This window comes from Esox lucius, chromosome 11 (assembly GCF_011004845.1).
Source record: "Esox lucius isolate fEsoLuc1 chromosome 11, fEsoLuc1.pri, whole genome shotgun sequence".
NCBI classification, from domain to species: domain Eukaryota; kingdom Metazoa; phylum Chordata; class Actinopteri; order Esociformes; family Esocidae; genus Esox; species Esox lucius.
This window is the reverse complement of record NC_047579.1, coordinates 19142803-19156632: the sequence shown is the minus strand read 5'-3', so window position 1 is coordinate 19156632 and position 13830 is coordinate 19142803. Positions and strand designations below refer to the sequence as shown.

Below are 13830 nucleotides of genomic sequence, written 5' to 3'. Positions count from 1 at the left end.
AGACGGGCTATGCCTGCAGGCAGTATTTTATGACGCCCTTCCCTGACCCAAACCCTGGACCACAAACCCGTTACAATGCAGCTCTAGCCAGGACAAGGGCACGCATTCAAATGACCTTTGGGCAACTAAAGGAAAGATTTCAGTGTCTGAAAAGTCTGAGGGTTGCACCTGACAGGGCCTGTGACATAATTGTTGCATGTGCCATATTGCATAACATCGCCACTATCAGAAAGGAGAGGATCCCTGTGGTGGGTGTGCAGCCTGATGATGACCTCCAGCCAGTGCACTTGGACCAACCTAGTGGCAGAGCTGCACGGGACAGAATTGTGGAACACCATTTTTGAATGTGTAATAAAAGACGACAAATATGCTTAGTTCCCGGAGTTTTATTTAAACAATTATTTATAAAGAAAAGCCAGCAAGTCATCTTTTGCCTGCAATAAGAGATAGTTATGTAAAGTCAGCAATACTACTATGTGTCAAATGGTGTATTAGCACTTACTCTGAAGGTCCTTTTGAAGCAACTCTATCTCTAGAGCAATTTCTCTTTTTCAAGTTGTCAAGTTCTATTTCTCCTCTTAATTTGTAAAGGGGAATCATGTACCCAAGGTATGTGTTTTCAAGGTACTGTCCTCTTTTACTTCAACAGTAGTGTAGTTCTCTCTACAGCATTTCTTTTTTGGATATTTGTAAAGGGGAATCATGTACCTAAGGTATGTGTGTGCAAATAAATGTCACTTTTATAATAGTTTAAAAATAGAGACCATATTTTTTTGTAGTCATTCTATATCAGAACCCCTGACATACAATCCAAATAGTCTACAAGTAACATCAGTGTTACCTTTCATTTGATTTGATTTCATTATGCTTCTACACGAAGAGGTTGCCCCACAGTAAGCATTTTATTGTCAGCATTTTGTCTGACAAAGTCCTATGGGGAGTTTCCATAGGGCATTTTACAATACGCATGACCATACCTTGGCAAATAATGGTCTGAAGTACTCAATTTCATTCTATATTGGTCTGCTTTTGCACACAGCTTCACAAGACCTGGTGCTAGGGCTCAGTTGTTTCTAAAGTCATATTAAGTGACCTAGAGGGCTGAAATGTGGTCAGTTCAGAGATGCTTGTTATCCGGCAGAAAGAAAAAACATGTAGTAATATGTCTTGTTGCCATTCTGTAGCCTATTTATTGATTTAACATAAATACCTTGTGTTTGTATATTCATTACACCTATCTGGTTCTGTTCAAGGATATTTTCATATGGAAGTCCATGGTTTTAATGGTTCATATGTATGCAGTGTCATAACTTTATTTCTGACGTTTATAACAAACCAAACCGTTTGAAAATCGGTAGAAAAATGTGCAAGTTATGGTTATTTAAAAAGTACATGCACCATAAAACACAATGTTACGAGTGAGCGAGCGGCCTGTGGCAAGATGTCCGCCATGTGTGTACGTCGACCTCCATTAGCCAACAGCGCGGACAAGGTATCTAGCCTTTATATATGATGTCTATGGGTTTTCCCCCCAAAACCATTGTCAGTCCTGTCTGTTGAAACCAAAGCCTCAATTCTCATTTTTCTTCGAGTTTTTGGAAGGAAAACAAGAAACACTATAGCACAAACAAGGTAAAAAAAAAATCATGCAAGTACCCTTTTAAAATTATAGTTTTTACATTCTAATAATTTATTTACTCAATAGCTTTGGCTATAGAGATTATACTAATGTCATTGCTTTACGCGCGAAGCTGGCACTGTTCCGTATATATAGGCTACGTTTAACAACCTTCTGGGTATATGGAGCCAAAATAAGCTCAAATGCATTGACTGTAAGAAAAGAAAAACGTAACTGAAATATTTCATAGTATGAAAAAACTAAATTCAATCGTATGAAAAATTTGATTCAAACGTGGTGAAAGTGTATGCTAATATAATGAAATTGGTTTTCGCTTCCGATCTTAAAATGTCTTCGATCAAACAAGCTTTTTTCATGTTCACATTTTACGATTACAATTTCTTCCCAACTTCGTTCGAGTCATCTATTCTCAAAACCAAGTTTTGAGCCTCGTGGAGACGGGCACTGAATTCTCGCACTGGTTTCCCAATGCAATTTGTGGAGAGAAGTTTAAGAATTGTATAACGTCACCATACTAAAATAATGGCTAATTTTTTCAGATTTTTCAGAAAACACAAAAAACTGAACAAAATACTGACATACTCTTGACATAGGCCATTATACTAAAGGTGTCACATGACCTGTTCAACTGAGGATGTAGGCAATTTTACCAAGAGGTGGCCAGCACCATGAGAAGATGATTTAGGCAAGAAAATATTTTTGGTGACGATAAGCTAGGCTAAATGTGCACATTTTAACAGAATAATAAACTGTTATTCGTAGGTTGCATCAATGTCAACGATCAGAAATTGAAGTTCATATAATATGAATACAAAATTGTTAGGAAAGGTCTAGGTTAAGTCGCACACCTCAACTTAATTTTATTTTTGTTTTTGTCTTCAGATAGCCGCAAGAATGGACAGGCACAAGCGGGTGAATGAAAACCCACATTTGACGTCCCACAGATTAAAAAGATTTCAACGCCACCTGGGTAAGAAGATTGGTGATAATAGTGTTAGGAATATGGGAGTGAAAGACACTGAGATTACTAATGAAGAACTGCGGTGAAAAGGCCAGTGACATTATGTCACAAATTATAAAATGTTTAAAACACAAGAGTAAACAGAGAAAAATGTGTCAAGGTGAGTATCTGTATTATATATGAATTGTAACCTACTGTATATTCAGGAAAACAATTTACTCTATGTTAGACTTTGTTACAGTACTTAGTATCACTGTTTAAGTTATAACAAAGTTAGATCTGGAAATATTTGGACACTGACACAATTTTCATAATTTTGTCTCTGTACACCACTACAATGGATTTGAAATGAAACAACCCAGATGCAGTTGAAGTGCAGACTTTCAGATTTAATTCAAGGGGTTGAAAAAAAATATTGAATGAAACGTTTAGGAACAACATTTTCATTTTTAATACTTTGTTGACAATCCTCTGCAAGCAATGACTGCTCGAAGTCTGGAACCAATGGACATCAACAAGCGCTGGGTTTCCATTTTTGTAAAGCTTTGCCAGGCCTTTACTGCAGCTGTCTTCAGTTGTTGTTTGTTCATGGGTCTTTCTGCCTTAAGGTTCATCTTCCGCAAATTAAATATGTGCTTGAGTGGGTTGAAATCAGGTGATTGACTCGGCCATTACAGAATATTCCACTTCTTAGCCTTAAACTCCTGGGTTGCTTTCACAGTGTTTTGGGTCATTGTCCATCTGTAAAGTGAAGTGCTGCCCAATCAACTTTGCTGAAATTGTCTGCATCTGAGCAGACAATATATCCCTAAACACTTCTGAATTCATCCGGCTGCTTGTGTCTTCTATCACATCATCAATAAATTCTAGTGACCCAGTTCCATTGGAAGCCATGCATGCCTTCACACTGCCTCCACTGTGTTTTACAGATGTGGTATGCTTTAAATCAAGTGCAGTTCCAAGCCTTCTCCATACTTTTTTCGTCCTATCATTCTCACACAGGTTGATCTTAGTTTCATCCTTCCAAAGAATGCTGTTCTAGAACTGGGCTGGCTTTTTTAGATGTTTTTTGGCAAAGTCTAATCTGCCCTTTCTATTACTGAGGCTAATAAATGGTTTGCACCTTGTGGTGAACCCTCTGTATTTGCTCTTGTGAAGTCTTTTCTTTATGGTAGACTTGGATAGTGATGTCTAGGCCTTTTTGTGTTGCAGAGTTCACCAGTGCATTCTTATTTCTCAGAATGTACCAAACTGTTGATTTGGCCACTCCTAATGTTCCTGCTAACTCTCTGATGGATTTCCTTTTTCCAGCCTAAGAATCCCCTGTTTCAGTTGCATTGAGAGCTCCTTTGACTGCATGTTGTGGGTTCACAGCAACAGCTTCAAAATGAGACCTTTTACCTGCTTAATTGATTAAGAAAAAGAAAAAAAGGAATAGCCCTTTGACTCAAAAAAGGAATAGCCCTTTGAGTCAATTGTCAAATTACTTTTGGCATGGCATCATGGCATGGCATCATCTACCGCTTATCCGGGGTCGGGTCGCGGGGGCAGCAGTCTAAGCAGGGATGCCCAGACCTCCCTCTCCCCAGACACTTCCTCCAGCTCATCCGGGGGGACACCGAGGCGTTCCCAGGCCAGCCGGGAGACATAGTCCCTCCAGCGTGTCCTAGGTCTTCCCCGGGGTCTCCTCCCGGTGGGACGGGACCGGAACACCTTCCCAGGAAGGCGTTCCGGAGGCATCCGAAACAGATGCCCAAGCCACCTCAGCTGACCCCTCTCGATGTGGAGGAGCAGCGGCTCTACTCTGAGCTCCTCTCTCTAAGGGATCGCCCAGCCACCCTGCGGAGAAAGCTCATTTCAGCCGCCTGTATCCGGGATCTTGTCCTTTCGGTCATGACCCAAAGCTCATGACCATAGGTGAGAGTAGGAACGTAGATTGACCGGTAAATGGAGAGCTTCGCCTTGCGGCTCAGCTCTTTCTTCACCACGACAGACCGATACATCGACCGCATTACTGCAGAAGCTGCACCGATCCGTCTGTCAATCTCCCGTTCCATCCTTCCCTCACTTGTGAACAAGACCCCTAGATACTTAAACTCCTCCACTTGAGGCAGGGACTCTCCACCGACCTGAAGTGGGCAAGCCACCCTTTTCCGACTGAGGACCATGGCCTCGGATTTGGAGGTACTGATTTTCATCCCCACCGCTTCACACTCGGCTGCAAACCGTCCAAGTGCATGCTGAAGGTCCTGGCTTGAAGGGGCCAACACGACAACATCATCCGCAAAGAGCAGAGACGAAATCGTGTGGTCCCCAAACCTGACACCCTCCGGCCCCTGGCTGCGCCTAGAAATTCTGTCCATAAAAATTACGAACAGAACCGGCGACAAAGGGCAGCCCTGCCGGAGTCCAACATGCACAGGGAACAAGTCTGACTTACTGCCGGCAATGCGGACCAAGCTCCTGCTTCGGTCGTACAGGGACCTGACAGCCCTTAGCAAAGGACCCAGGACCCCATATTCTCGAAGCACCCTCCACAGGATGCCACGAGGGACACAGTCGAATGCCTTCTCCAAATCCACAAAACACATGTGGATTGGTTGGGCAAACTCCCATGAACCCTCCATCACCCTGTAGAGGGTATAGAGCTGGTCCAGTGTTCCACGGCCTGGACGAAAACCACACTGTTCCTCCTGAATCCGAGGTTCTACTATCGGCCGTATTCTCCTCTCCAGACCACCACCCCGGTCTGCCATCCCAGAGGCACTGTCACCGACTGCCACGCGATGTTGCACAGGCGTGTCAGCCAAGACAGCCCCACAACATCTAGAGACTTGAGGTACTCAGGGCGGATCTCATCCACCCCCGGTGCCTTGCCACCGAGGTGTTTCTTGACCACCTCTGTGACTTCAGCCCGGGTGATGGAGGAGTCCACCTCTGAGCCCTCAACCTCTGCTTCCTCAATGGAAGACGTGACGGCAGGATTGAGGAGATCCTCGAAGTACTCCTTCCACCGCCCGACGACATCCCCAGTTGAGGTCAACAGCTGCCCACCTCTACTGTAAACAGCGTTGGTAGGGCACTGTTTCCCTCTCCTGAGGCGCCGGATGGTTTGCCAGAATCTCTTCGAGGCCAGCCGATAGTCCTTCTCCATGGCCTCACCAAACTCCTCCCATGCCCGAGTTTTTGCCTCCACAACCACCCGGGCTGCAGTCCGCTTGGCCTGCCGGTACCTGTCAGCTGCCTCAGGAGTCCCAGGCCTGATAGGACTCCTTCTTCAGCTTGACAGCATCCCTTACTTCCGGTGTCCACCACCGGGTTCTGGGATTGCCGCCTCGACAGGCACCGGAGACCTTACGGCCACAGCTCCGAGCGACCGCTTCGACAATGGCGGTGGAGAACATGGTCCACTCGGACTCAATATCTCCAGCCTCCCTCGGGATCCAGTCGAAGCTCTGCCGGAGGTGGGAGTTAAAGATCTCTCTGACAGGAGACTCGGCCAGACGTTCCCAGCAGACCCTTACAGTACGCTTGGGCCTGCCGAGTCTGTCCAGCTTCCTCCTCCGCCATCGGATCCAACTCACCACCAGGTGGTGATCAGTTGACAGCTCCGCCCCTCTCTTCACCCGAGTGTCCAAGACATACGGCCGCAGGTCAGATGAAACGACAACAAAATCGATCATCGACCTGCGGCCTAGGGTGTCCTGGTGCCACATGCACTGATGGACACCCTTATGCTTGAACATGGTGTTCGTTATGGACAAACTGTGACTAGCACAGAAGTCCAATAACTGAACACCGCTCGGGTTCAGATCAGGGGGGGGCGTTCCTCCCAATCATGCCCCTCCAGGTGTCACTGTCGTTGCCCACGTGGGCATTGAAGTCCCCCAGTAGTAGTCGGAGCACTTTCCAGCACCCCTCCCAGAGACTCCAAGAAGGTCGGGTACTCTGCACTGCCGTTCGGCCCGTAGGCACAAACAACAGTGAGAGACCTATCCCCGACCCGTAGGTGCAGGGAAACGACCCTCTCGTTCACCGGGGTAAACTCCAACACATGGCGGCAGAGCTGGGGAGCTATAAGCAAACCCACACCAGCCCGCCGCCTCTCACCATGGGCAACTCCAGAGTGGTGAAGAGTCCATCCTCTCTCAAGGAGTGTGGTTCCAGAGCCCAAGCCGTGCGTAGATGTGATCCCAACTACCTCTAGTCGGAACCTCTCAACCTCACGCACGATCTCAGGCTCCTTCCCCGCCAGCGAGGTGACGTTCCACGTCCCTAGAGCTAGTTTCCGTGTCCAGGGATCTGGTTGTCTAGGCCCCCTCCTTCGACTGCCGCCCGATCCTCTCCGCACCGGCCCCTTATGGTCCCTCCTGTGGGTAGTGAGCCCACGGGAGGGCGGCCCCATGTCGCTCGTTCGGGCTGGGCCCGGCCGGGCCCCATGGGGAAAGGACCGGCCACCAGGCGCTCGCGAACGAGCCCCAACCCTGGGCCGGTGTATACACTTAACAACCCAACACCAACACGTATAAAATATCCTATATAACCCCTCCATCCTGATTAAAAGATATAAATATTTGCTTTATTATTTGCTGGCTATAATACCACACGGACTGACTCAAGAGTAGCCTACTGTAGACAGGGCAGCGTTTATACTGGTAGTAACGAGGAAGCATGCGTGTGCAGTAACTTTTGTCTTAATGTGTTGCAGACTGCAAAAATGGTTAGAAAGCTTGGTAGGCTGCTTCTGTTTGACTTGACGTTACTACTTTGACACGTGCAATGTATGCCAGTTCGCCTATAGAAAGGACGAGGTCCTTTTTTCCAAGTGAATAGGCTACAAAAAAGGCGCGTCTTTGCGGATCCCTCACTGGGATAATGAGTTGATTTGTGCCAGTGAATAGGTCTAAACTGAGAAGAGTTATGGGGTAACTACGATTGCTTAACTTGAGTCAGGTCCTATGCACTGGCACTGAAATTATCCCATTTCAATGCAAGGACTCTAACTGTATTGTGTAGACTCCCTATAGATAAAAAAAAAATCTGTGCAATCATATTACAACAGTAAGGACCTGTATCATTCAAGGCTTCTGGTCTCTTGGCCTTAAAATACTCAAAGTGATGTGTTTTCTAATAGAGAATTCTTTAAAGAAAACAATCTGCAGTCCTTGAGTTGTAGGTTTAATATTAGGTTTTCTGGAAAATGGTAAATTATACAGATGCCTGTTTTTATCTATAGGAAAGGACAAGGAGAATAGGACTCCTGCCAGTATGGTGGAGAATGATGATGAACAGGTAATAAGACATTGTTGATAAGTGTTACTTGCAGCAAAAGTAATTCTATGCAAATACAGTTTCAACTAGAGACAAGTGGTGTTCTTCATTGTAAAGGCACAAACACAAAGTCCTACTATATTTCTTTGGCAAAGGATGTGGTATAGCGATGCAGACCTACAGTACCTAGCACTGTAAGTCTGCTTTGTGTTTGTGGTTGCACCTTTACAATGCAGAACACTGCTTGTCTTTAGTTGAAACTTCCAATACTAAAGACCAATGCAAACTATAATTAGCATGGGTCTCAGAATGACACATTTGTATCTTTCACAGAGTCAATGAGACAAATGTAATAATGCCTGAACCCCCAGAACCGAGCTACCGTGGCTTCCCGAAAACGCAAAAATAGGTGTGACAACAGCACTGGTGAATGTGCAAAACTGAATGTGCATTCTTTCTTCTCCTGTACACCAAGGTGATGGATGTGACCACTCCATCTATGACCACACATGTTGGAGGAGCACTTGCTGAGAACAGAAATGCAACAACAGCAGATAATGGAAGCAGTGTTTTTGCACCAAACATAAGTGGATGTGTATTTTATGGGGATGTGAATGTCCAAGAGATCAAAACTATTTCTGGTGAGAGAAACCAATGTAAGGACTTTGAGGGCAAAACGTGGGTGAATTATTGTTGCTCTGCTCAACTAGTTTATTGTGATAGTTATCACGTTTATTCCTTTTAGACCAAGATGAGGGGAAGCAGAAAGTGAACCCTGGATCTAATCTGGTAATGAATAGGATTGACTGGTTGTGTTTGCATGATTTCTTTCTATACGGTTTTTATAAGGTTATTATTACATTTTAAGCTAGCATGACCTCTACATGTTTTACAATAGGTGTAAATGTTTATGCTCATCTTTATTCCTATAGATTGCGCAACACAAGCAGAATAAAGGTAAGTACTATTCAGTTGTTTTCTTTGAGAAATATAGACTTACTTCTCCCCAAATAACACATTTGGTGTACTTTTTTGTTGTTCTTTCTAAAGACATCCTTTGGATCAGAAAGTAAGTACTATTGAGTTATTGTATCTGAGAAATATAGATTATTACTATCCAAAATAACACATCCATTTCTTTCTCTTTCTAAAGACATCCTTTGCATCAGAGACAAGATCAAAGTACAACAGAAGAAAAGGTGTGAAACCATACTAGAGGATATTTCAAGCCCCAAGAAATCAGCCCTTAACAAGGTGTACACAGAGTTGTACATCGTCACCTGTGATTCTACCAGCATCAATAAGGAACACGAGGTGTGGCATGCTGAGACGGCACACCTCAGAGACGCCTCGAAGGTCTCCATGATAAAATGTCAAGATATCTTCAAACCTGAAGAAGAAGATGAAGACACAACCATCAGAACTGTGATGACAAAGGGAATCGCCGGCATTGGAAAGTCTGTAGCTGTTCAGAAGCTGAACTTAGACTGGGCCAACGGAAAAGCAAATCAAGATCTAGATTTTGTTTTCCTACTATCTTTCCGGGCGTTGAACTTGATAAAAGACCAGTACAGTCTCCATAAACTTCTTCAGGAATTCTACCCTCAACTCAAAGAAATAGACATGATTACGTATGATGAACATAAGATTCTGTTCATTCTTGATGGACTGGATGAAAGCAAACTGCGACTGGAGTTTGATGAAAACAGGCTGAATCTGACATCTGTGTCTGAGTCTGCTACACTGGACGTTTTGCTAATGAACCTCATTGCTGGGCCTCTTCTACCTAATGCTTTAATTTGGATAACCTCCCGTCCAGTAGCTTCCAATCAGATCCCTTCACAGTATATTGATCGAGTTACAGAGATCCGAGGGTTTAATGATGCTCAAAAGGACGAGTACTTTCAAAGAAAAATCAGCGATCCTGAGACGGCCAGACACATCATCTCATTAATAAAAACATCCCGGAGCCTCTACATCATGTGTCATATACCGGTGTTCTGCTGGATGGCTGTAACTGTGCTTGAAGATATACTGCTTAAAGGCAACAAGGAAGATCCAAAGCCTCAATCTTTGCCTACAACCATCACTGAGATGTACCTGCACTACTTAAGGATCCAAACAAATATCAGTTCTCAGAAACACAGATCTACAGGTGGCACGCAATGTACTTTGATGTCAAACAAAGACATCATTTTAAAATTGGGAAAGCTGGCATATGACAACCTGGAAAGTCAAAATGTGCTTTTTACAGAACAGGACTTGAGCAACTGTGGTATTAGTGTCACGGAAGCTGCTACCTGCCCAGGGCTCTGTACGGAACTTGTAGAGTTTGAGTATGGACTTTATCCAAAGAAACTATATTGTTTTGTCCACTTGAGTGTTCAGGAGTTTTTTGCTGCTCTGTACGCATTTCATGAATTTGAAAATAACAGGTTTGACTCACTAAAAGCCTTACGCAGAAGGAAAGGAAGCTCTAGGATTGATTTTCTCAAAGGTGCCATTGACAGTGCATTGAATAGTAAAAATGGTCACCTGGACCTCTTCACACGCTTCCTTGTTGGGCTCTCTCACGAGTCCAGCCGGGACATCCTTCAAGGCATTTTGGAGAGAACAAACAGCAGCTCAGAATGCCACAAAAAGTTAAATACATACATCAAAAACTTAAAAAGAAAGGACCTCTCCCCAGAGAGATGCCTTAACTTGATCCACTGTCTGCTTCAGCTGAAGGAACACAGCATTCTACAAAAGGACAACAATGAAGCCTCTTCAGACACACCGCTTACTCCATTTCAGTGCTCCCTCTTGGCATATAAGTTCATTATATCAGAGAAGCCACAAGAGTTTGACTTCAGGAATAAAAAAACATCAGATGAGGGTTTTTACAGACTGGCTCCCGCCTTGCTCTCTTGTACTACGGCGTTGTAAGTATCACTATGATTTGAGTAGCATTATCAAACATGTTTAGGTGTATGTGCAAATTGACACGATTTTAACAGCAATTTTGAACTCCATCTCTTTCGTAGGCTCAACTTTTGTCACATCACACCACTGCAATGTGCAACTGTGGCCTCAGTGCTTCGATCTGAGTTCTCCCGTCTGACAGTCCTAGATCTGGGCCACAACAACCTTGGCGATGCAGGAGTGAAACACCTCTGTGATGGTTTGGGGCACCCCAACTGTAAGGTCAAATCTCTGAACCTCAGCCACAACAATGTGGGAAATCAAGGTGTCGAGGAACTCTGCCGAGTTTTGACACGTCCCAAGTTAAAACTTCTGATTTTGGACCTCAGCTGCAATGACTTTGGGGACTCTGGGTTGAAGTTGCTTGCTTATGCTCTCCATGATGGCTCTACACTGCAGGTTCTGAGGTATGTGCAGCAGTACAGATATGGACATTGTCACATTTGGGTTTTACTTAATTCACTGCAATGAGTACCGTGCTAAACTTTGGATATACTGGGGCTTTTTTTCATTTTTTCTTTTCATTTACAGGCTATCTGGCTGTTCAATCACATTGCATGGTGATGTGAAATCTGTTCTTGACATAGCTTTGAGGTCAGATCCCTTCCAAATGAAAGAGCTAGATCTGAGCTACAATCCCATCAGAGAAACTGATCTGGATTTCCCACAAGAGTTGAATCTTATGTGAGTTGGATTGGAAGTACAAATGTGCTTCTAAATCGAGTATTAATGTGGAGCACTAAATATTGACAGATTTAAACATGCAATTTATAAATTTAACAAATTTAATATTTTAGTTATTAGTCCAAGAGCTGATATTCCCCCTCCTTTTTTGAACATTTCAGAGTTTTCATTCATTATTCTTTTTTTTTATTTAGCATGGACCCCAGAGCAGAGAGCAGGAATGAACAAGGCCTATATAAATGTAAATACATATCAAATGTATCATTCTTACCACTATGAACAGTGATTAAAAATGTTCTTTGTAGAATAATTCACATCTAGGAAGACTGCACCCAATTATAAACGTTTCAGTTGTGATAGCAAAGCTTGTGTTGCTGGTAATTCAAATGTCTCATGCAAAAATTTGCACATTTCAGATGCATGTGAACTCACTCTAGACCCCAACACAGTAAACAGTCTCCTACTTCTGTCTAAGGAGGACAGGAAAGTTACTCGCCTGAGCACCAATCAGCAGTATCCCAACACTGAAGAGAGGTTTGATGCATGCATCCAAGTGCTATGTAAAGAGAGCCTCTGCCAGCGACATTACCTGGAGGTAGAGTGTCTACACAATGTTAAAGTAGGCATGGCCTACAGGCGAATAATAAGGAAAGGTGTCAGTGATTGTGTTAGACTAGGACACAATGCAGATTCTTGGGCTTTGTATACTTCGGAAAGTAAGAGCTATGCACAGCACAGCAATATTTTGCACAGTTTACACATCCCTGAAATCAAAGCAGGTGCGCCTTATAGATTAGGAGTGTTTCTGGATTGGCCAGCCGGAATTTTGTCTTTTTATATGGTCAACAATGGGAAACCGGTCCCTCTGTATGCATACTACTCCACATTCACTGAGCCCCTTTATTTTGCAATTGGACTAAACTCTCCGACTGCAACCGTTTCTCTGTAAACCTGTAGTTTCTTTCCTACAGTCTTAAAGAAAGTTATTGTGGTGACAAAATGTACAATATTGTATTAAACTGGAAATCCCCTGGCTTAAATTCAAAGGTGTGTGACAATTGTTAGTCAACCACCAAAAGTAAAAGCTTCCTTGGTAGTTAGTTAGATAATACATTATTAGATGTTCATATTTTACACATAACAATGTATGCACTCACTACCTTTAAGTCACTCAGGATGAGAGTCTTATGACTTAAAGGGGCACTGTGTAGTATCTTACCGCTAACAGGGTTATAAACACTGAATTGTTTGAATTCAGTGTTTACAACAATGAATTCAAACAATTACAAATGGCCCCTTTAAATGTAGTCTGACCTTTAGGATTTGTTGCATGACAGTAAGTTGACCAGATCACCGACTAGGCCTACCTTTTAGAGACCTGCAGTGGGTGAAGAAAGTCTGAAGGAATTTTCTGTTTTAATACTGTTCTGAATCTCTCTGTGAAACCATTCCTTATGTAATTTGTGGGTAAGGTGTGAGTCTGTTAGGAACCTGGCCGTATGCTACACTGCTTCGATTGGCAATGTCAATGCCTGAGCAAAAGTTTCAACTGGTCCACACCAACCTTTTAGTTGTCACCTTTTATCTTAATTTATGTACTACGAAGGACAGCTTTCCTCTCTGCAGGGGGAGACAAAGGTTTGACCTTGTATGAATGGGGTCATAAAGGCTTGAACCTCCTTCAAAGTTGCCATTGGCTTCTTGGTAGCTTCTCTGAACAGTCTCCTCCTTGCCCGGTCAGACAGTATGGAGGGACGGCCTGATCTATGGTGGGTGGTGTCATACGCCTTCTACTTAATAATGGTCTTAACTGCACACCAAGGGATAGACAAAGCCTTTGAAAGGTTTTTTATATCCATCCCCTGACCTGTGCCTCTCTACAACTTTAGTTCAGATCTGTTGAAAGTACCTTTCTGCCCATTGTGGATTCTTTGAATTGCACTACTAAGCACTGGAGATATTGTGGGTTACTGTGTGAAAATAGTTTGATTTTGTGTTTTCATATCAGGCTGTAAGCTGTGAAGATAAACAACAACATTGTAAGTCAAAATAAGAATGTTTTGAAAAGGGGTGGTGACTTTCTGTACCCACTGCATTAAAATGACTCAAACATTTGTCTTGTCTCCATGTCCTTATCTATTGCATTCAATAAAGATGCCCATATAAAGGAGTCCACACATTACAACCTGAAAGGCCTGAACACTTGCTTTGGCTTCTGTGAGTTAATTGCACTTACCAGGTATCCCAGGTCTAAATTGGTCCCTGAATGAGAGTGGATGAAAACCAGAAAAATTTTGGGCCAAAAGGTCTG

At 43.5% G+C, this 13830-nt stretch overlaps 1 protein-coding gene across 5 annotated transcripts; it reads left to right on the top strand.

Moving 5' to 3' along the window:
* The first annotated feature begins 1505 nt into the window (after window positions 1–1505).
* On the top strand, window positions 1506–13633 carry LOC106023695 (NACHT, LRR and PYD domains-containing protein 3). Of its 5 annotated transcripts, XM_029123065.2 has the most exons (11): window positions 1506–1632; window positions 2522–2609; window positions 7837–7892; window positions 8347–8512; window positions 8617–8660; window positions 8804–8828; window positions 9025–10795; window positions 10898–11242; window positions 11367–11519; window positions 11714–11760; window positions 11936–13633. In XM_029123065.2, exons 2-11 carry the CDS (start codon window positions 2534–2536, stop codon window positions 12466–12468), a joined length of 3216 nt encoding a protein of 1071 aa, XP_028978898.2. In that variant the 5' UTR covers window positions 1506–1632; window positions 2522–2533; the 3' UTR covers window positions 12469–13633. The 5 variants fall into 5 exon arrangements, with proteins under 5 accessions (XP_028978898.2, XP_028978899.2, XP_019906412.1 ...); XM_029123064.2 differs by lacking the exons at window positions 1506–1632; window positions 2522–2609 and adding an exon at window positions 2676–2760; XM_029123066.2 differs by lacking the exons at window positions 1506–1632; window positions 7837–7892 and having other exon boundaries at window positions 2539–2609.
* Window positions 13634–13830: the final 197 nt, after the last annotated feature.